This window comes from Monodelphis domestica, chromosome 1, assembly GCF_027887165.1.
Source record: "Monodelphis domestica isolate mMonDom1 chromosome 1, mMonDom1.pri, whole genome shotgun sequence".
In the NCBI taxonomy this organism is placed as follows: domain Eukaryota; kingdom Metazoa; phylum Chordata; class Mammalia; order Didelphimorphia; family Didelphidae; genus Monodelphis; species Monodelphis domestica.
The window spans coordinates 308,030,577-308,053,171 of NC_077227.1; the positions used below are offsets into that span (position 1 = coordinate 308,030,577).

The following is a 22,595-nucleotide window of genomic DNA, read 5'->3' on the forward strand; positions in this document are numbered from 1 at the left end:
GAGAAAAAGGAATCATCTAAGGAGAGATTTAGGGAGAATCATCTTGCAGTCCTACAAGTCCTGAGGCTCCCGTAGGGCTCCCCAACTGAGCAGAGTAAAAGTGAGGGCACAGTGAAAGGGAAAAGGAAGGGGAGACGGAGCTGAAGGAGGTAGTCTGTTTGTTGATTTGGTAAATACAATACAGTTCTAACTACCTGGATTCACTCACCTTGAACTTAATTCAACACAACTGGATTTCCACAGTTGGGTGGGTAGGAGAGGGAAAATTGTGAAACTGTGAAATGCTCATTTGAGCCTAACAACCCCTTGAGATAATTATCGTTATAATCTTGCAGATAAGGAAACTGAGAGGTAACTGTCATCAATTGTCACCCAGCTTGCAAATTTCAGAGGCAGAATTCAAACCCACATCTTCTTGACTGCCAAGTTCAGCATTCTAACCATTGGTGCCTGTTTTTTGTTGTTGTTGTTGTTGTTTGGTTGGTTGGTTAGTTTTTTTATTGTTGTATACCGTATGTATGTGTTTGTGAATATATGTTTTATAATGTGTTATGTGACTGATTTTTCATATGGTCTAGGTGTGTTATGATAGGTAGGTAGGTAGGTAGGTAGGTGGGTGGGTGGGTGGGTAGGTAGATAGTCTATGAGAAAAGTGTGTCAGTGTTTCCTGGGTGGTTTAAGTATTTTGTCCAGTACATGGGGTATGTTTATTTGTAGGTGGTGTATGTGATGGGTGTGTGGGTAGTGTGTGGTGTACAAGTCCACTAGAGAAGTGATTGTAATTGCAAATTTTGCATCTGGGCTTGTATTTGAGTGGTGGTTTAGATGTATTAGTGGATACTTGATAGGGTGCTTATGTGTTTGTGTAATGTGTATGTGTGATGTAAATAGTCTATAGGGTATTAGAATTCTCAACTGTGTTTGACCTGTGAGATGTACTCTGAGATAGGAGCAGGACAGATGCCCATGAGGGGAAAAAAGATAAAGAAATGAACTGTGGGATTGTGTGTTAGGAAGCTATTCTCAGACCAGGACCCAAGGGAGGTACAGTCTGTTATTCCATATCTCCCCTTTCCCAGTTAGTCCTTACAGAATTTTGGATCAGTCAGTCAAATATTGGTATTTGGTAAAAAGAACTCTTGACTCTCAGTCAGAAGACCAAGGTTCCACCCTCACCCTTGTTCATTTAGAAGCTGTTTGATCCAGGTGATTCATTTAACTTCTGTGGATCTCAGTTTTCCCATCTGTAAACTGGAAATAATGATACATTACCCACCTTACAAAGCTCTTATGAGAAACAAATAAAATATCTGTTAAGTTCTGTGAAAACTTTACAGCATTAAAGTAATGAGGTTATTACTTCTGATCTGTGCTGGAATTTCGGGAGAGTAGGGAATAAAAGAGCAAGTCCCTGCTTCACTCACTTTACACACAACTACACACAACTGTAGTAGGAGAACCAGAGATTCACAGAATATCCGAATGAATTGTATAGACGTTAACGTTATTTTAGAAGAACTAAATGTAACTCAGTCCCTTTCATTTTACCGATATAGCTTGCAATATGAGGTTACCTTTCCAACGAACATAAAAAGTTGTCAATAGCAAAGCTTGGATTCGAATCCAGGTCTTTTGACTTCCAATACTCTATATCACCTTCATGCCCTCTTTCTTAGCAATCGCGTCAGCGCCCCAGCCCAAAGCGACACAAGCACAATCAGAGCCTAGAGCCGGTCAGAGCCGCCCCGCGGGGCGCGCCTATCCCAAGCAGGTTTGACTGGCAGCCCGTGCTTGTGGCTTCCTCTCTCTGAGCAGCAGAATCCAGGGCGGACAGCAGGAACCAACGAGGAAGACTCCAAGGGTACTCTACTCTCTGAACCTGAAATTCAATCTTCGAGGGTCCATGTGCCCCTTGAAACATCACCCCTCAAATATACACACTCTCTGCAGAACGGGGAGCTTAGAACTGGACTGACAATCTGCTTCAGGGCCCCAAAACACACACACACACATCCCCACAGGAACTTAGTCCCCTTAGAATAGCTGCTAAATCATTATCTCTTCACTCACACCCCAAGTGTGAGTGGCTGTCCGCTGTGACTCTAAAGTTTAGGGTTCCTTCTGTGCCCTAGACCCCCCAGCTCCAGTGCCCCCTCTCTCCGCCCTTGGGGCCGCAGCTTCGAGCGTCTCCGCCCTGTGTCCCTGCCCCGCCCCGTCCCCCGCCCTCCTCGTGGGCTCCAGGCAGCAGGAGGAGCGAGCCCGGGTCGAGGCTACCCCGGAGCTGTGGGCTCTAGGCTTTGAGTTTGTGGCCGCCAGCCCCCGAGTCCAGCGACCAGCACTAAGGTGGGTAAGAACACTTTGGGGAGTCAGAAAAGGGAGGTGGTAGGGATGGGACGGGGAGAAAGTAGACAAATAGGAACAGAGGGAGATGCTGCTTGAGATAAGTTTAGGACACTCTCTTCCTACTGTGCCCCCCTCTGCTCCCCATTAGGCTACTGAGCCCCTGGGACCGCTCCACGATGGGTAACCCTAATTGCCTACTGCAGAGTCAGGCCGCTTCCTGCTGATATTGCCCACTTCTTCCGACCCGGGCCTCCTAATACCCGAGTCGGCGTTGCGGGCCCTGGCCAGTCAATACCAGGACTGATATTGCCAGAAGCAAGAGGAGCGTTAGCTGTTTAAAGGACCGGCTTCCCGGAGAAAGGAGCCGTACTGGAGAGGGGGCGAGGAAGCGGTTGGCAAAACAGAGCATAGAAGTGGAAGGGAGCCGGGAGCGATGGGAAATATAAGGGGAAGGCTGAACAGACCGATAGACACACTCTTCTGGGTCCATTGCGAGGAGTCTTCCCTTTGACTAGTTGTTTTCCAGATGTGCGTTCTGAGTTCACTCAAGTGTCTCTAGGCTGTAGGAAGGATGATCTATCTAACCAGGCAGTTTCTAAGATCGGCTGGTTCTTGGTGTTCCAGGAACGGTTGGGGGCCTGTCAAAACCTAAAGCTTTGCTGAGCAGACAATTATGGTGCGGGCACAAAGCTTACGCGGTGTGTGTGCAAACCGAGCGCCTGTTGGAACTGGATCTGTATGTGATTATGTGTGTTTCCTGGGACTGTGGGGGCCATGGACGCTCAGGATGGTCCAGCTCCCGGGGCGCCGAGTCACCTCGCCTCTGCTCGCGGTTCCGAAAACCCTGGGTGCCGCCGGCCTTCGCTTCGTTGTCTAAGTCCTTGACAAATTTATACCTTGTGTAAATTCTTTAGGAGTTCTGCGCTTCGTCAAAGCTGACAAATGCGCTGGGAAATTTAATTCCAGTGGGCTGACCTCACTTTACATACTCGAAGATTTCATCCCAAAGGGGGGGAAAACCCGTCAAAGCTTCGAGACCAACCGTGCCTTGGTGGGGATATTTGGGGGCGGGGGGGAGAGGGGCTGAGGACGAGTGGGGACTGTAGGTAGGAAGGGGAAGGAGAGGGCTTGGCTGCAGCGGTCACACGAACTCAAGTGCCCGCTGATGGGGCGGGGAGCGGGTCTCAGAGAAAGGAAGCCAGCTGTAGGAGGGCTTGGGAGGGGAGGGGAGGGGAGGAAGAAAAATTGGTCTCAGTGACAAGTAGCCAATTTTAACGTATCTAGTAAATGTTATACTTTTATGGACAGTGTTTGCTGGGCTTTTACAGGCTGCAGTAGCCACTTGATCCAGCGTCTTAAAGGGATCCCGGGAAAAACGAACGCTTTGCTCTGCCTCTCCGGCTCAGCAGCCTTCGCTAGGGCTGAGGTTTTGCCTGCAGGTGTCCTTCGGCGGGGGTCGGGAAGAGGAGATCCGGACTCTCCGGGGAACTTCGTTGCCTAGAGGAGGAAAAGGCAGGATACTCCGGGGCTGGGGGAGAGAAACTATATGGATGTGTGGTTGTTTCTATGCCCTCCTTTTCTTCCGAGGGACAAGGGTCACAAATCTGTGGCCTTGTATTGACGCCTGAGGCGGGGACCTGAGGTGCTAATGGCTCCCTCTCCTACCTAAAACTATGGTTCTAATACTGAAAGTTTAGTGGGAATGGAGAAAGATAAGAGAGTGAACACTCTCACGTCTACCTTAGTAGAGAACGTAGAATCTGCTATATATTTTTAATGGAAAACACAAAATAGAAATGTCCTTAGTTCCATAAAATCAAATAGCAGTTTCCTTAAACTGTGCTGTGATGTTATGGGCGCAAAATGGAGGGGCTTGAGTCCAAGTCTTAATCTTCATCCTGTCTGTTTTCCCTCAGACTTTTGTTCCTTGTTCATGGGGCCTTGGTTTTCCTACCTCTAAGGTGGAAGGTCGGGGAAGGGGGAGGGGAGGAAAACTGTTCCTTTCCTTTTGCACTCCCTTGGGGAGAACACAGACTGGTCGCTTCCAAATAAAGAGCTGACTATATTGAGGAGAGAATCGCCAACTTCCCAATTGCTCTCCTCTTCCGACCTGAGCTCGAGGCTCTAAGCTACTGGCATCCAGGCGGAAGAAACTTCGGGCTCTGACTTTGGCTGGCCCGGGTTTCCCATCTATTCTGGCTTTCCCACTTAGGGAAGGGTTGCTCTTGGCAGCGGCCCTCGCCTCCCACCTCTTAATACATAGGCTTTGCTTGAATCTGAGCCTAGGCCTGGGTACTCAAAGCTGAGGCGCACCTCCTTATACCCTGTTACACTTTCCCACCCAGTCTCAGGCAAGTCATTCAAGGGATTTTTCATTTGGGACACCAGTCTTGGCAACTTCCAGTCAGACAAAAAAACCAACATTTAAAATGGTAAAAAGAACTCCATCTGTCCCCATGTCCTTAGGTGTCCAATGGGTACAATACAGTCACGGAGTTTATATCCTTTGTTCCTTGGATGATGCGGGTTTCCCTCCTTCACCGCCTCCTCCCCCCTCCTCTCAAGGATCCGACTCTCTCCTACAACTTGATTTTCCCCCACCTTCCCTCTAATACCCCCAACCTGTGTTGACTAGTTAGAAAAACAGTTTGTGTTGGTAGTTTGAAACTTTCTAGTCCCTTCTCATGGAAGACCTTCTCTGGCTTTGGTACACATTTCTGTTCTCCCAGACAATGGCCATGAGTTTTCAAGGCTCAGATGCCCAAAGCAGAGTGGGAAAACTGTCCGTCCAGGAGGTTTGTGTCTTTCAGCCCCACTCACCTAAAAAGCAGCCTTTTGCCTTCCCTGAGTTCCAACCTGTTTGGGAGGTGGGGACCAAGTCTATCTCCCCTGGGGAGCAGGAAGCTCCCCAAGATGGCAGCAGCTTTGAGGATTCAGCCCCTGGCTATGAGTGAGGAAGAGTCGTTGCAGTCTGGGCATTTTTTTTTAAGGGGACTAACCAAGAACATGGTATTTCAGGGTAGGAAAGTTCCTTCTCTGGGTTTCAAATACTGTTCACAAAAATTCGGAGGTCCCCTCAGTATGCTCCTACCACTACTCTCCTAGGAGAAGGGTATATTTTCAAACTTTGGATCTCCTCGTCCTGCTCTGGTGTGCCCCACAGCTTCCTGCCCCGATCCCTCATTAAAATCAAGAAGAAAGTGTTCTCTAGGCCAGTCTAGAGCTGGACACAAGGAGATGTGAATGCAGAGTTGATAGGCGGAGGCAAGGTATATGCGGAGGGTAATGTCTAGCTGGGTAACATAAAGTTTACCATTTTCTCTTACATTGTTCCAAGGCACAGAACCCGAGGACTGAATTGTTTTAGGGTTCGGTAAATATTTGCAAGAGTAAAGGGAAACCTCAACTCCTTAACACCAGTGAGCAAGGTCTCTAGCATTCTTTGCAGTCTCCCCCAGAAGCTGGAAGGGGGGAGGAGGCTGAGACAGAACCTGGGCTCCTTGCTGGCTGGGGACAGCATAGTTCACATCCCCCTCCTTGGTTCCCCTTTTCCCTTCCCCAGTCTTGTGTCTGGTCGGAAGGCCCTGAGGGAAGGGGCTTAAGCTCTGGGCTGGGGTTGGGGGAGGGGGAGGGAGAAGAGGGGGGAAGAGAAGCTCCTAGTTCTGCCCTGGTTCACCAAAGCCTTGGAGTTTCATTTGGGACTGTTAAAATAAAATGTCTTCTTAAGATTGTTTCTCCAAATTCTCCCATTCCCCCCCTACACACACACACACACACACACACACACACACACACACACACATACACACACAGGACCAGGGATTCATTAGTTTCTCCATCAGAGTGGTGAAGGAGCTTGTCAGAGGCCCAAAAGCAGAGTTCATCCTTTGGAGGGAAATTATGGGGGAGGGGGAACAATATGTTGGGGTCTCCCCGGCTCAGCGTCTGGAGAAGGGTAGGTGGTCCCTGCCAATTTATTTAACTAAACTGGGTTTTCTAGTTTGAACTTATCCACTTCACTAAGAGGCTTAGAGCAGGAATGTCACTTGAATAGCTGGCCTAGAGGCGAATTGACAGACCCCACTCTCAAAACAAATTCCTTTTCCTCCTTTTTTGGGGGGGAGGGAGGGAATTAAGGAGAAAAAATGGCACAGCGACCCTGGGAGAAGTAGGGGAGAGGCAGAGAGGAAGACTCCACTTGCCAGTCTTCACTTTTCCCCAATTCAAGAGAGGCTTTGGTTTGGAACCCAGAAAGTAGGGGTAGTAAGTTTGGGTCTCTATTCCTAGCCCAGATCAGACAGCTTTGACTCAGGATCCTGAGCATTTTAAGACAGAAATGGGTTCTGAAAACTCAAATCAGACTGCTCTTCATTCGGATTTGTCTTCAATCCTCTCCTTGAGAAGAGTGAGACCTCATCTCTGCCTCTTCAGCCTTCCTCAGTCCATCCTGATCCAACCTACGGAGGCCAGTCCTCAGTCAGACTCACCCCTGAAGCCCCTGTCCAGACCAAACCAAAACTTCACTCTGTCTCAAGCAAAGCACAATCCAAAGCCACCTCAAGATTCAACCCATTCCCATACCCGCACCTGCCCCTGCTCCTACTCCTGCCCTGGCAGTAGAGAGAAAGGGCAACAGAGGTTTTAGTTTCCTCTTCTGGGATTAAATGGCCCTTAGGATCCCTCCTACATTCCCAGGGCCTGGAAACAGGACCCATTTACACCCAAAGGTGTAATCCTATCTCTTCTTGAAACCTCTTTCAACCTCTATCTTCCCTTTTGTTTTTTTTTCCCCCTTTGGAGTCAGAGTAGGGCCAGGAGAAGTGGGGAGATATCCTGAGAGACTCTAAGAAATCACAGCCGAGTGTCTGAGTGTCCCAGCCTCAGGTTGTTAGCAGCCTTTATGAGTTGTGTCTGTGTACCTGCTGGAGTGTGTTGAGAGTGTGTACAAGTATCTATCTAACTGTGTGACTGTTAATATGTATATATGCATATATCACTGTCACGAAGAGTTAGCAAAAGTGCTATTAGTGTGCCAACATACGTACACACAGAAAATGGGGGAGCATATTAATGGATGCACACTGGCCATGTATTACATATATGAGATATACCATTGTGTTTACCTGTATGCTCATTCCTATGTGTGCTTGAACTGATGTGGCATTTTATAAAACACAAAATGAAATAAATGTGAACCTAAGATGTGAGGATGCTGTGAAATTCCCTAGGAGTAAGTCAGAGGATGATGGACTGCAATAAAGTTGTCTCTGGGACCCTAGAAATCCCTATGTTGGGTACTGAGGGTTGTGATTTTGTGTTCCAGGATGAATGTCTAAGCTAATCATCAGAGTGACCTAGGAAACTCTAGGCAGCCTAGTTAACTGGCACTGAATTCTAGCACAAGGATAAAGTTTTAACAGCCTTACCCTATTGTTGGCAAGAGAAGCCTCCAAAAGAAAAGCATGTTCTTGTTAGGCTTTAATTCCCTAGTTCTTCTACTTCTTCGGTCTGGCCTTGGTCAGTCCTTTTTGAGAGAGGGGACCACTTCAATCTAGGACAGTAGGGCTCTTCTCTCCCCCCAAATCCTGCAGAAAGGAGTTATGGGGGAGGAGGGCAAGCAGGCAGGGAATTGATGAGTGACTGATAGATAACAAATCAGGAGGTGTTGAAGTTTTGCTGCCTAGCTTGGGCTGCTTGAGTGGAAGGGCTAGAATCCTAGACCATGACCCTTTTCCTCAGGAGCCTGGGTCTCAGCCCAAGCTGAGTTAGGCAGAACGGTGGGGTAGAGAAGCAGGCCAAAGTGTTCACATTTTACTTTAAGACTTGGTGAGAACTCACAGATCTAGGTATCAAAAGCACACCGCCAGAAGAAATGGGGGAGGGGTGTAGAGGAGAGCTCTTACAAGTCACCCCAACTCACTCTACCCTGAGCCTCATCTACTGGTTTTTGAATACTCCCAGAACATTGTCCAGCTTGGAGTCTTTGTTGCCTTCTCAAACAACCACCTTGAGTAAAAACCCCAGGCCCAGTTCGCAACACTCACTGGTATATGTTATTGTCACGACAGTCTCCCCATGCTGCCTACAATCTTGAAACCACTTCACTAAAAACTCAAACTCGGGTCTTAAATTGCCTTGCACCCCTCTCTTGATTCTCTCCTGGTGGGGGATTTCCCACCCATTCGATAATGCCCTGCCTTTGTGAGAGAGCAACCCAAACTCAAGGCAGCCTTGAACCTTTAACTTCCAATTTCCTGCTAAGGTCTTCAACGTGGTAGCTTTTCAATTTTTGTCTCACAGGAGTGTGTTTAGGAGAGGGAAGGGATTGGAGATTTGGATAAATTCTGGCAAAGAGGGAGAAAATGTGCAAATATATGTGCATAAGATGAAAGTGAGAAAGTGGCAGTTTGAGTAGGTTGAGATAAACTTTACCATTAGAATCCCCTCCCCTCCCCTCCCCAGCCGAATTTGCAGTGCCCAGTTATAGAGCACACAGACTCAGGGGCTGAAGAATTGGGATACCTAGAGTTGCTACTGAGAACTGTAGGAGGCGGGAATAGAAGCAGTCCGGCAATCCCTTCGCTGGGGGCGGAGGTGGAATCAGCCCATCTCTTTTGGAAATTCAGTCTCTGCTCCTTCGAAAAATCCTTGAGGTTACATTTAAGATGGGTTTAAGAGTCGAAGTCTCTTCCCAGCAACAAATATAATGGGACTTTTGGAGTGTCCACAGGGAAAGAAAAGAGGAGTTTTGTTTAAAAGTAAGAATAATTTTAAAAGAAACGGAACATATTTTGGTGAGAGGGTCTGGAGTCAGAAGACTTGGACAAGAATCCTAGTTCTGTTACTTGCTCCCTGTGTCTCTGAATTGAACGTTTTTCATTTCCAGGGCCCCAGTTTTCCTCATCAGTAAAAATAAGAAGAAAGTTGGACTAAATGACCTTTAAAATCTCTCCTAGCTACAAATCTAGGGTCCAACTGTCTAATGGATCCTGCAAAGGATGTGAAGAGGATTTGGGGAATTTCCAAGTTACCAGAGTTCTAAAAATGGGAGATGGAGACTCAGAACTAGACCACTACCCGCTTTCCAAAACGCGTAGAGATTCCAAAACACTAGCGCTGATGCCTGTTTTTCTCCCCCATATAAAAGAGGGTGGCCAGAATCCCGGTACCTGCTCATGCAACCTGAGGACTAGAAGGAAGTGGGGGGAGGGAGGGGAGGAGCGGTTGCAAATTACGGAAGAATAGTATACCACAGTCCCCGGACTGGGGAAAACTAGAGTATATGTGAGTTCCAGGTTTGAAACATTCCAGTTTCTTCATGTGCAGAATAAAAAGATCTTCTCAACTTGGACTGTGAGCCTAGCTCTGATGATCTGAGAAGTGGAGGAGAAGACCTTGGAAATTCAGAAAAAAAGAGATTGGAAATGGGTGCATTCCTTGGAACTGGAGGGGGAGGGCATAGAAATCATTTTTAACAAATGTTTCAAACCGAAATCTTGTGGCCACACGTGCACTTCTCGCAGGCCACAAGCCAAGGTGCCAAAGGCCATCGGCGCCCAGACCAGATAAACCGAGCCGGCTCCCAGGTTCCCGAAAGCCTTAGCAGCCCACCCTCAGACACATAAGGCTTCCTTCCTTGCTATGATGAAAAGCGGACTATCGTAACTATCCCGTATGCATGTGTGCCAGAAAAGACGGATGTTTCTGAGTTTGGGTAAAGAGTCTGGCATGTACTCCTGTGTGGCGTTAGTAGCACTAAAGGGCAGTCTAAGATCTGGCCATGTTTCAAGAGATCTGCCTGATTCCGAAAAAAAAAAAAGTGGACCCACAATATCTAAAGTCTTAAAAAAGTGGGGCACACTTTCTTGTGTCTTCCTCCTGAAGAGCTCCCTGTTGCTGGGCCGCCAACAAACCAACTGTGGCCTCGGGCTCCGTTACTTTAGAATCAGATTTGGTTTTATATGCAGCGTTATAGGGGAGCGTAGGGGGCTGATAAGCCTTTTCCGGAATGAAATATTCAAATTGTCTCTCTTCTAAAAAGTGAGCAAGTCTATCAAAAGTCTGAACCCCCCTCCCAGAACCCTAGACTTAAGGAAGGAGAAGAAAAAACCTTTCTACTATGGTTCATTTCTCCTTTTTTTTTTTTAAATTCCTAAAAGCCCCAAAACTACAGAGACAGACTCTCAGATAAATTAAGAATATAAGAGGCAGCAACCAAGGAAAGGGGGAGGGGAGAGATACAAAGAAAGAGATAGAATAGGAACCCTAAGAAAAATTGGAAATAGTTTTCGTAGACTTTTGTAAACTAGTTCAAAAGTTCTCCCTCACAGCTTTTCCTGATTTAAAAGTAAAATACTGCATCACAATGGATCAGTTAAGTTGAGTCTAAGTGAAGGAAAGGAAAAAAATAGAGTCCTCTAAGTTCCAGAGAGAGTCTCACTTCCAAATGCAGGAGACTTCCTCCCTCTAGTGCACAGCAGCTTCACCCTCCTCATTGCCTGCCTTCCCCCATTTCCTATAGCTGGCCTTATCCTTAGGTCATCGGAGCTTCCAAATCCTTAAAACCCCCAGGTTTAGGAAGAAAATGAAGTAAGAGAGAGGGGTAGTTTTGACAAACTCCCAAACAGAAGAGACTCCTCCTGAGGAGGCTAAGGGTATCCTTTCCCCACAAACGACTACAATCTCCTGCCCTCTTCCCACACTCACAGGTATATCTCTGCCATTCCCTTCCTGTCAACCTTGATCCCTTAGATCTAGAATGTGGAGACAGGACAGTATTATTCCTCCTCTGTCATCACCACCGCCCCTTTTTGGTTCCATTTCCTGGCAATTAAAGTTTTGGTAGTTACTTTATACCTATTCTGCCCTTGTCTCTGAAGTATGTGTAGTTTAGGTCCTCTGGATGCAGTGTCTCTCAAACTCCAGAGACCTGGGAGAATAGGAGGAAAATATTTTGGTGAGTCCAGAGACACAGATCAGAGATTTCAAAGGATTTTCTAACCAAGTGCCAAGGTCCAGCTGGGGCCTGAGATTCAGGGCTAATCTCCAAATGTCTGAGAAAACCAAAGATGATACATATTAGGCTAGCTACTTGTTAACAGGTTAAGGGAACTGGTTCCATAAACCCTGGATAACGGGATTAGAAGAGGAAATCTCTAAAAGAGGGGGAGGGTAATCTATGAGACACGCCGCCATCTAGGTGAGTTACCAGATGGGGTACTACTTTTAGAAGATCAACTAACTAATGGAGGAAAAATGTTCATTAAGTCCATTCCTCTGCCTTAAGAGAAAAGATCTCTCTAGATGATTTACTGGGATGGTTTTGATGGTTGCCCTAGACATAGTTGGAGGTCAGATCTTTTTTGGACAAGGCACTCTACGAGTCATGGGTTCTCTGGATTCTACCTAAGCAAAAGGAAATGGAGGAAATAAGAGGTCACAACTTTCCAGTTTCTGCTCCTTAGCTCCTGCCTTAGAGGAGCCCAGGGCCGGCCATGTTTGCTCATGTCTCAGAAGAGCAAGTTAAAAATTGTCCAGTGATATCCTCTAGGCAATCTTTACCCAGGACCTTCAATAGGTTAGGCACCCAGAGAGGAATTTGGAAAGTCTATCCCAAAGAAAAATATGGTTTCCTACTCAAGGCCTCAGACACAAGAGACCCTCCCCCATCCAGCCCAAGCCAACAGGAGCCAAAGGGACTCAAGGAGTCTTGCCTCCCCAATGGCACATTTTAGTTCAGGCCCAAGAGACTAGAAGCAGGCAGACACTAAATGACCTAAGGTTAATCTCTGTGTTGGTAACACTGTCCCTCAAGCTATTCCAGGAAGCTAAATGTAGATATACTTTGGCAAAAAAAGAAAGGATACTGACTTGAGGTGTACCCATCTGTGTGTAGAGTAGAACCATGGAGACCTGGAGGGTTTAGATTATATATCGTTTTAGCCTTACACAGCATAATAAGTGTTAGGAAATGCAAAATACATGGCATACAGCAAGGCATATATTGCCTGAACAACATAATGCATAACATGCTATATTATAAGGTCAGCCTCTGCTGCATTGTCACAGTCACAGAAGTATGAAAGGTTCTGGGTCCATATGTATGTAGAGACACAAACCTGAACATGTAAATATATACATACAATGTCAGTATCTCCTTGTCTCAGTGGTCTGTGATGGCTCTGAAATTTCCTCAGTCTTCCAGGTAGAAAGGGAATTGGGTTTTAGGGAGAACTTTTGGGCCTTTTGGGCCCAGATTTTTCCAACTCCCCACCCTTCTGCCGTAAAACTGGAACAAGCCAAACCTGGTACCAAAGTGACCATTTACGTTTCTTCTTTTCCAGTGCTGTAAAATTGACTGCGGTGTGAAGGTCATAGAGGAGGTTTGGGGGGAATAGAATCACGGTTAATTAGGAAATGGAATCGCTGACTTATTAGCTCCAAGATACGGCTGCTCCCCACCCCCCTTCCTCTAAATAAGAGTTAGGAGAAGGCGTTCGGAATAGAATAGAAGTACTGAGGGAGTACTACTCCCCCAGTAGGAAATAACTTTAAATTATTGTATATACTTATTCTAGAGGTTGATATATGTATTTAAATATTTGGGGCTTGGCAGAGGTCTAAGAGTGCAGGGAGTTAATTTTGTAGAAAATAAATCAGCAATGGTTTCGGTGCCATCTGACACGAGTAGGTCACGAAAAACTGCGGTTCCATTGTGAAGCCAAGGCTGAACACAAGATGTCACTTAGGGTGGGAAGGGAGGAAAAAAAAAACACACACACACAGGGAAAAGTTAAGGAGACTGCCTGTGAGCAGGAAGGAGAGAGTAAATGAGAAAACGATCTGAACAGAGATAGAGAATGAGCCCAAAGACACAAATCAAGGTATACTGAGATATACTCAGACTCAGAAGATAAGGTAAAAGTGAGAATTAGAGTGGGGGAGGGAGAGATGAGAGAGCAAAGCGGGAGGGGAAGTACGAGGGGAAGGAGAGAAAGGGGGAGCAGAGGCGGAGGCAACTAGGAAAGTAGATTCTGCCCGCCCTCCCTCCTTCCTTTCCTCCTTTCCCCCATCTTCTCCCACCCTCCTCCCTCTCCCACCCCCCACCCCCAGCGCAGAGACTGCTGGAACCTGGCGGAGCGCGTTGTTGCTTTAAGACCGCCTCTGTCCGCAGCACCCGGTGCCTTAGAAACAAGTTACATATATGGGGAGCTGCAGCAGGCGTGCAGTGCTCCTTACTCAGGGAGGCTACGAGCTCTGGAAAGAGTGATCTCCCCGCGAGACGCGGAGGTTTTGACCTTGCAAGGGGAGGAGCTGAGTTTTAACTGCTGGCATTTGTTGGGCTGCAGGTCACTTGCGTCTCGGCTGCGGCGCACCGCTCCGTTTGCTCCGGCTCGGCTGAGCCCTGCTGTGGAAAGGGGGGGGCCCTGGGCCCGCCAAGCGCTGTCCATGGGGCGGAAGGCGCGCGGCTACCCGCGCCGCGGCCCCGGGGCGCCCAGCAGGCTGCCCGCTTAGGCGCTGTCTCTTTCTCCCCGCAGATCGGAGGGAGCTTTTGGACAGAGGCAGAGTCCAGGTTGCCCCCGAGGGTCCTCTTGCCCAAAACTGGTGCCGGGGCCCAACCGAAACAGGCTAAAAGACTAGTAGCCCCTGCGTCCAACTGGCTGCTGGGGACTGGGAGCTGCGCCCGAGGCCTCCAGGCCCCCGCCGCTGCCGCCATGGATTCCTTTAAAGGGGGTATGGGCCTGGAGCGGCTACCCGAGGGACTTCGGCCTCCGCCTCCCCACGATATGAGCTCCAGCTTCCACCTGGCCCGTGCTTCTGATTCCCGAGAGCCCCTGGAGAACTCGGCGAGCGAATCTTCCGACACTGAGGTCCCAGGTAACTCTCTCCCCGTCTCCCCGACACACTCCCCCCCCCCCCTCCATCCCCACTCCACTTGCACTTCCTTCTTCTCCTCCCTCAACTGTGTCCGCTTTAGTACACTTAGAAGCCAAAAGGTGGTGGGGACTAAGTCTAGGGGAGAAACACGGAATGCTAGTGAGAAACACGGCCAGTGAAGTCTAGGGATAAGGGGGAAGTCGTCTTAGGCTACACTATTCTGTACGGAAGCATGTCAGTCACCAGAGTTACGAGTGCGCGGGGAACTTGTTCTGCCTTGACAGCGCCAACGATTAGTCTCCGTCCCCCGGCTGACTGGTCCCGAGTGGTCCCAGAAGGGATTCGAATATTCCTCCACTGACTGCAGAGGCTACCCAGGCTCTTCCTTCGCTTCTTTCTTTTCCGGAAGATGATTTTTCTTACACACTAACCCCAAAAGCATGGTACTTCTTAAACATGGTTTTGGTTTTTGTTTTTGAATTACTTTATCCCTGCTTTGACGAATAGAGAAAAATAAGAAACCAGAGAAAGGGTTACACAGAGTCTCTGTTCTTTAGGAGCAAATGGACACAATTAGTTTTTCAAAGCAGGCTTTTCAAGCAAAGGGGCAGCTACATATTTGAAAGGATTCGGTACAAAAAGGAAGGAGGGAGAAAGAAAACAACTAACAAGAATCTAGAGAGATAACCTAGAAAAAGGAAAGAGAATGAAAGAGAGGAGAAGGAGGAGGAAGGAGGAGGAGGAAGAGGAGGAGGAGGAGAAGGAGAAGGAGAAGGAGAAGGAGAAGGAGAAGGAGAAGGAGAAGGAGAAGGAGAAGGAGAAGGAGAAGGAGAAGGAGAAGGAGAAGGAGAAGGAGAAGGAGAAGGAGAAGGAGAAGGAGAAGGAGAAGGAGAAGAAGAAGAAGAAGAAGAAGAAGAAGAAGAAGAAGAAGAAGAAGAAGAAGAAGAAGAAGAAGAAGAAGAAGAAGAAGAGTTTTATAAGAGATAAACAATGTAGGAAGAATGGGAAAATGAGAGGAGATTAAAGTTCTGCCCAGTTCTGCCCTGTCCTAGGCACAGTTCCGGGAGCCAGGGACTGGGGGAGGCCAATATTAGGCGGGATCTCCAAGGCCTAAAGCTACTCGGGGCTTCGGGCCAACCTCCCTTCCTCTCGCAGCGAAACAAGCTGCTCTTGCATGGTGTAACCTGAGCATGGGAGAGAAAGAAAAAAGGTCCGGAGATTTTCAATCAAGTTCACTCTAGGTGTTTGCGCCGGGCTTTGGTGATGTCGAGTAGCCGCTTTCTAGAATTTAATTCTGAAAGCTGTAGGCGCTCCTTTTCGCTTCCAAAAACTTAGAGAAATGGGAGCTAGAAAGTCTAGAGTTACGTAGATATTCATAAACAGATCGCTCTTTGGGGCTAAACATTAGCCCGCTGGAGGCCCCTGGGAGCCAGCCCCACATGCCCTGTTTTCCAGATCGAGAAATCCTCCATTCACCCAAAGGGAGGAGAAAGAAAAAGGAAAATTGGTTTTCAATTAATTTAAATTTTCATTTGGGCAGATTTTGTAAAAAGCTACAGAGTATGTATGGGAAGGTTGAGGGGAGGAGGAGCAAGGCGAAATGCCCAAGACTGGGTGATGATTCACTTTACATTTGTGAAAGTTAAAATTCAATTCAATTCACTCTTCAGTGTCCCGAAGTCCTTGCTAAATCAAAGATAAAATCTCCCGGATAACCAAGGAAGAGATGGAGAGCTATTTCCTACTTGTCTTCGATACTGGTTCATAAAAATAAGTAGAATGAAATATGTAGGAAGAGCAAATGATGGCAAGGTTCCTCGGTCTGTAACAGAGCATCAGCCGTGTTTCCGGGCCCCCTCCAATATCTCTGTTATCGATGTATATTATATATCTATGTGTTTCAATGTCTCTTGTATCAATGGGAACTAGGTATTTTTCTCCATTTGTGTGTTTTTTGTAACGATAAATACCTTTGCTTAATTCTTTTTAAAAGCTTGCGCTTTTATTCATTTGAGTGTTTGTGTCTATAAATACCTAAGTATTTACATTTGTGTGTTACTTCGTGTATCTATAAATGGGTGTGATTTTTTGTGTTGGTATGTTTTTTCTCTTTTGTGTATCTATAAATGTCGATCTGTGTATTATTCACCTCTGGTTTTCTGCATTTCTGTGTTTCTCTATGTATCTATAAATGCCTATTTTCATGTATTTATTTAACTGTCGTTTGTGTTTCTTCTGTTGGGTTAATAATCTTTGTTGTGGTTTTCTAACATTGTAAGATTTTGTCTGTTTCTAAAAAATGACTGTATTTTCCTGTCTTTATCTGTCTCTTTTTATTCCACTTGTTTTTCTGTACATGTGTCTACAAATGTCTGCTTGGTTCTCTGCTTTTTTGTATCTCTACTTGCCTATGAGTGTTAATATAAATGATTGTGTTAATATAAATGTTTTTATATTTCTCTGGGTTTGATTATTTTTCTCTGAACTTGTATGCTTCTGAGAATTCATGCCTGTGTGTTTCTTGAGGTTTTGGGGTTTCTCTAAGTGCCCATCTGTGTTTCTCCATGTATGTACTTGTTTCTATGAATGTCCCTGTGTTTCTCCATTTGGATCTACAAATGTCCATGTGTGTCTATGAGTATACAAATACTTATGTTTCTCCATGTTTAGATGTCTGTCTTTAACTATTTTTGTGCTACTCTCTGCTAGCTGATTTCTGGCTGAATATTTAAATAGGCCTAAACGCAAGTATTTTAAGTTTTATCGAGAAGTTCAGGATCTGTTTGTATCAATGTCTGCATTTTCATTTCCTTGCCTGAAAACTGAGGCCCGGGAGACTCTAGTCTACGGAGAATTTAAATTTTCCTCAAAACACCCATCACTACCCATATCTCTGGGGGACTCTGAATTCTCTGTCCCCCAAGGTGATAGATAACTAAGACTGGATGGGGGAGGAGGAAGGGCAGGTGCTGGGACTTGGGACAACAATTACGGGCTTGCTTAGAAAGGCCTGGGTGCTTCGGAAATTCACCCAAGTGATATCTGAGTAATGGGAGCGATAATGATACAATGACAGTATCTTAATAAGGAATAATAATATAAAATAGTAACTTTATTAAGAAAAAATCAAAACCTAAAGCAATAATAATCATTAACTGTAAAAAACCATGTTATCTAAATCAATAATTGCAGTACCCTAACAATTCGCAATTCTATCTCAACGATAACCGAAATTATCAAAAATATGTTAAAACAAAAAATTTTCCTAACAGAAAATATAGGCTAAATTCGGCCTCTTTTCACCTAGGGTTGTAGCCGTAAGGGCTAGTGATGCAATAACAGGTCTGTTAGCACGAGAGAGTTAATAATTCGCAAAACAATATTGTCCAGGGGTCCTGTGGGTTGCAGGGCTGAAGGGTTGGGGTCTAAAGCTAGCCAGATTGCTGTGTGATTCCTATCTGGGCGGTGCGCCCTTGCAGAGAAGGAACGGAGCGGAGAAACCAAGGGCAATGAGGACGGAGGAGGTGAAGATCCGGCCAAGAAGAAAAAACAGCGCAGACAAAGAACGCACTTCACTAGCCAGCAACTGCAGGAGTTGGAGGCCACTTTCCAACGGAACCGCTACCCTGACATGAGCATGCGAGAGGAGATTGCTGTGTGGACCAATCTCACCGAGCCAAGAGTCCGGGTGAGCAGGGGGGTGGGGGGAATAGAGAAGGAGTTAAGGGGAAGATATGGACAGGGGTGCGGAGGGGCTGTATATAGAGAAAACTATATACCAGAAAGGTTTGCACCTGTTGGCAGGGCTTCTCATCCCCGCACCCAAGCCGTTGCCGCTCCTGAAACTAGTGTTTTAGGGCCAGGGAGGCCCCTAACCTAGAAACAATGGCAGGGCGCTCGCTGGAGCAGTAAAGGGGGAGATGACTGGGGCCCTATGCGCAGAGAAGCTAGGCCCCAGAGAATTAGAGGCAGCTCCGCATAGCCATCGGGCTTTCAGCCCAGCAGAGAGAAGCAACAAAAGGTTAAGTACTGGAGCCTAGAAAGAACAGGAACAGAGGTGAAGTCTAAAAGAGGATTGCAATGTTTTTTGCTCCATTTTCATCCTTCCTAAACGAGACCTCTTCAAAAACAGACAAAACAAAACTTTCCCCTCCCGTGCTGCCCACTTATTCTCCTCTTTCACCCTCCCAACTTCCCAAGACAATTTACCGAGAAAAGGGCCCAGAAAACCCTCATCAGCCCAAATGGTACTCGCCACGGAGCAGTCAGCTCTGCTGAAATCGAGAGATGAAGGAGTGGAGGGGGGCGGTTAGACAAGAACACATTAAACCAGGCATTTGAAACGAGAGAACTCTAGGTGCCAAAAGCATGCCGCTCTGAACTAGAAAACTCTCCGGCCCTGGAAAGTTATCAGCAAAAGTCTCCATGGCTTTTGGGAACTTGAGGGACAAACCCTGCTGCCATAACCTGAATTACAGTCCTTAGATTACAGGAATGGGTCCCATACACCCTCATTGGAAAGATCTACAGTGCCCCTACTCCATCCCACATCTTCCCCATGCAAACCTGGTTACAGTCACTTCAGAGCCTCAACCCCACTAGGGCTTTTTCCAAACCTCCTTTTTTTCCTTCTGACAAAACTCACATTTAGGGGAGCTCTGGAGTGGCATGCAAGTACGAATCAGAAGGAAATGGACACGAAGAGTAAAAGATGGGCGCACACCCAACTACCAGGGAGTTAAGAAGGGAAAAAAAAACAATCAAACAAACAAAAAAAACCCCGGATCTAGCATCTAGTTATTTTTCCATGCTAGTGGACAAATGAATGCCTGCAGTTTAAATGCAGCAATTAAATTGTGAACAGGTAACATTGAATCTACTATTGTGCCCAGCACTTAGTTATAGAAATTTGTACTGGGTGTGTAAACTTCTTTTTTCCTCTGAGTGGGATAGAGAATGCCCCAGCCATGCATGAGGACCCGCAAAGATGGACATTATTAACAAGGACACTTTGTTCCTTTTTTGGAAAGATTTTTTCTTATGGCACCAAATCCAAACCAAATTAAAGAACCAGAAGGCATTCCCAAGCTGCCTCCTGAACAGGGAGGGAGGATTACCTGAGTTAGAGACCAGGAGCGGGGGAGAACAGAAGCTCAGAAACAATCAGGCAAGTGAGTGCCCTAAAACAAAAGCTCCCCAGATTCAGGGCTGCCAGGCCCTGCGGTAGGATCAGAAATCAGTCTGCAGAGAAAGCACAGGGACAGGTCTTACCAGCACCAGGGCTAAATAGTTGGGCCTGGGTACCGAGGCCCCCTCCGGGAAACTGGGAGGCCTCCAGGCTGTTTACACTAATCAGATAGGGCAAACTATTAACAGATAAGCCTTAGTCTAATAGGTGAAGATAATAGGCCCCAAGTCAACAGCTCTTGTGGACTCAGGGCCCCTAGGGCTGAGGGTCAGTGCTGCCCCCAAGACCCAAACTAGGAATGGGAGCCAACTACAATTGGCCTTGCCCTTTAGAACAAGGAGGTGGTGTTGGGGACTAGTATTGTACCTAAGAACTTTCAGTGGATGGGCTCTCCAGTTGGGGTAGAAGGTTGCAAGTGCATCACTTGGGGCTCAGGAGGGAGTATGCCTCTAGGCCTCTGAATGTGTTACTGCCATGCCAATTTCAGAGCTGCCCAAGTTCCTGAGCCTGCAGGCGCTTAAGGGACCATACAGAGAAAATATTGGGGTCACCATACCAACTGGATAGGACTATTCCCAAGGTCCTGGGGAAACGAAATATGAAGAACGAGAGCTTGGGCTCTTGCCTCCTTTTTCACACTCAGTTGTCTAGAAGCCTCATTAACCTCTCCCTAGTTCCTGTCCCACCTCCATTCCCTTCTCCCAAATCACTGGAAGTTCTCCTACAGATCCACTGCCTTTAGGGACCACTTAGACTCAAGGGACCATTTGTTCAGTGGGAGGTAGAGAAATACAGTTGCTGAAACCTAGTTCTGAGCTAGCCAGAACAAGGTCTAGACGATTCTGTCTTCCATTTCTACTACCAGCAGGGTCCAAAGCTTTAGAAGCCTAGTGTTGGAGTCCTACTCTCTTCTCTGATCTCCTCCTCTTCTCCATTGCTTCTCAGAAAAGTCTTGCCCCCACCCTACCCCACCCCAGTCCTGTAAGTGTCCCTTCCCCCACCTTTCTCCCCCCTTCCTCCCCAATAAAAAGGCAGCTTTACTACCCAGTCAGCCCTCCTCTAGGGGCAGAGAGAGGATCGTTTATTTTATGGGAAGGCAAATATTTGGATTAATCCCATGCTAGGTCTGTAGAAAGCCTGGACCAGCTCTTCTTTCGGTGTGGTTCTCCTGGCCCAAAGTCTCGTTTAGTCAGGCATTTGGTAAGGAGAGGCCCAAGACTGAGCTGGTGTATGCTGGGTAGTTCTAAGCCTTGGAGGGGAGGGAAACTCCTGGCATGAAAACCACACGAATGAATTGGATTCCTCCTCCTGGCCCTTCGAACCTTTTTTGTTTGTTTGTTTAAATCCTTCTTTTCAACCATCCTAGGATGGCACATTAGACCCAAAGTCTCATTAGTTGCGAATTCCTGACCGAGAGGTGACAGAGTTTTTACCCAAACACGCTAATCCAATCCCATTTTCATGATCTGTAACAGAGGGTTTTTATTAAGTTTATTAAGAGGCAGGTAGAATCAGATATTGGAAAAGAAATAGACTATTTCTAGGGAAGAAAGAGGAGAGTGATATTGGGGAGTACAAAAATTTGGTGGTCGGAGGAAATGGAGGGTCTGGTATTAGAGGAACTAGGAGAGGATAACGGGCAGAGGTAGAGAAGAAAGGAAGAGAGTAATAATTGCCTTTCTAGGAGAGAAAATGGAGAAGATGAGAGTTTGGTTCTGCATAAGAATGTCGAGGAACCTGGGGGGAGGAATAGGAGGAGTAAAAGAAGGATGACTAAGGAAAAAGAAAGTCCAATATTGGAATCTGGGAGAGAAGGAAGCGGGTTCCTCGTTTCCTGAATTGGCGGAGGACAATGGGTGAAGGGAGAAAATGGGAATGGAATATATGGTCCGAGTGAGAGAAGGCAGAACTCCGTCCAGATATACTCTTGCCCCTCAAACCTAAACGCTGACGCGGCTCTTCCTTCCTCCTGTTCTTCCCCTTCTTCCAGGTCTGGTTCAAAAACCGCCGAGCCAAGTGGAGGAAGCGAGAACGCAACCAGCAGATGGACCTGTGCAAGAACGGCTACGTGCCCCAGTTCAGCGGGCTGGTGCAGCCTTACGAGGATGTGTACGCCGGCTATACCTACAACAACTGGGCCGCCAAAAGCCTCACGCCAGCGCCACTATCCACCAAGGGCTTTACCTTCTTCAACTCCATGAGTCCGCTGTCCTCTCAGTCCATGTTCTCGGCTCCCAGCACCATCTCGTCTATGAGTATGCCCTCTGGCATGGGCCACTCGGCGGTGCCGGGAATGCCCAACTCTAGCCTCAACAATATCAACAACCTAAACAACCTCACTGGCTCCTCACTCAACTCGGCCATGTCGTCCAGCGCCTGCCCCTATGGCCCGCCCGGCTCGCCTTACAGCGTCTACCGGGACACGTGTAACTCCAGCCTGGCCAGTCTCCGACTCAAGTCCAAACAACACTCTACGTTTGGCTACAGCAGCTTGCAGAGCCCGGGCTCCGGCCTCAATGCCTGCCAGTACAATAGCTGACCGCGTGGGGAGGGGGCCGGGCCGGGCCCGGCCAGGGCCAAGCCGGGGAGGAGGCTCCCAATCGGACTACCACGGACCACACGTATCTTTTACTCTCCCCTCTTCCTTCCCCACTCTCTGTTTTGTTGTTGTTGTTTGTTTGTTTGTTTGTTTTTGCTTTGTTTTCTCCTCCTCCACTCTCCCTTTAAAAAAAAAAAGACGTCGGGGAAAAAAAAAAACCACGAATAAATGGATGAGTTGCAATTTCCCTCTGGATTATGCGGGTTGTATGTAATTACTTGGACTTGCACTGGCGTTGTGAAAGGCCACTTTCCGGAGATCCGGCGGAGATGATAAAAAGGGGAGAGGGGACCTGAGGGAGAGAGAAGTGGTGGCCAAGGGAGGGAGGGGTCCGTGCCTGCACAATAGAGGGCGGGATGGGGAGGGGAGCAGCGCAGGCGGTAAGGGGATTTACCACTGCGGGAGGGAGGGGGAAGTGCAGAGCTGGGGGTCCTGAGGAAGAAGGGGTTAACCTATTGGGGCTGAGACTTTTGCTAAGAATAATGAGCAGAGGAGGGCCAAATTCTTAACAAAAGTTCTATTTATATCTGCCGTTACTGGGCGCTGGAGCATTGTCCGCAGCGCGGAGAATAAACTGTTTTAAAAATT

The 22,595-nt window shown here is 47.3% G+C and overlaps 1 protein-coding gene across 2 annotated transcripts; it reads left to right on the forward strand.

Annotated features, from left to right (window-relative positions):
- Nucleotides 1–2,235: 2,235 nt before the first annotated feature.
- On the forward strand, nt 2,236–22,595 carry PITX1 (paired like homeodomain 1). Of its 2 annotated transcripts, XM_001365418.4 has the most exons (4): nt 2,236–2,343; nt 13,881–14,220; nt 17,700–17,908; nt 21,399–22,595. In XM_001365418.4, exons 2-4 carry the CDS (start codon nt 14,058–14,060, stop codon nt 21,945–21,947), a joined length of 921 nt encoding a protein of 306 aa, XP_001365455.1. In that variant the 5' UTR covers nt 2,236–2,343; nt 13,881–14,057; the 3' UTR covers nt 21,948–22,595. The 2 variants fall into 2 exon arrangements, with proteins under 2 accessions (XP_001365455.1, XP_016283911.1); XM_016428425.2 differs by lacking the exon at nt 2,236–2,343 and having other exon boundaries at nt 13,527–14,220.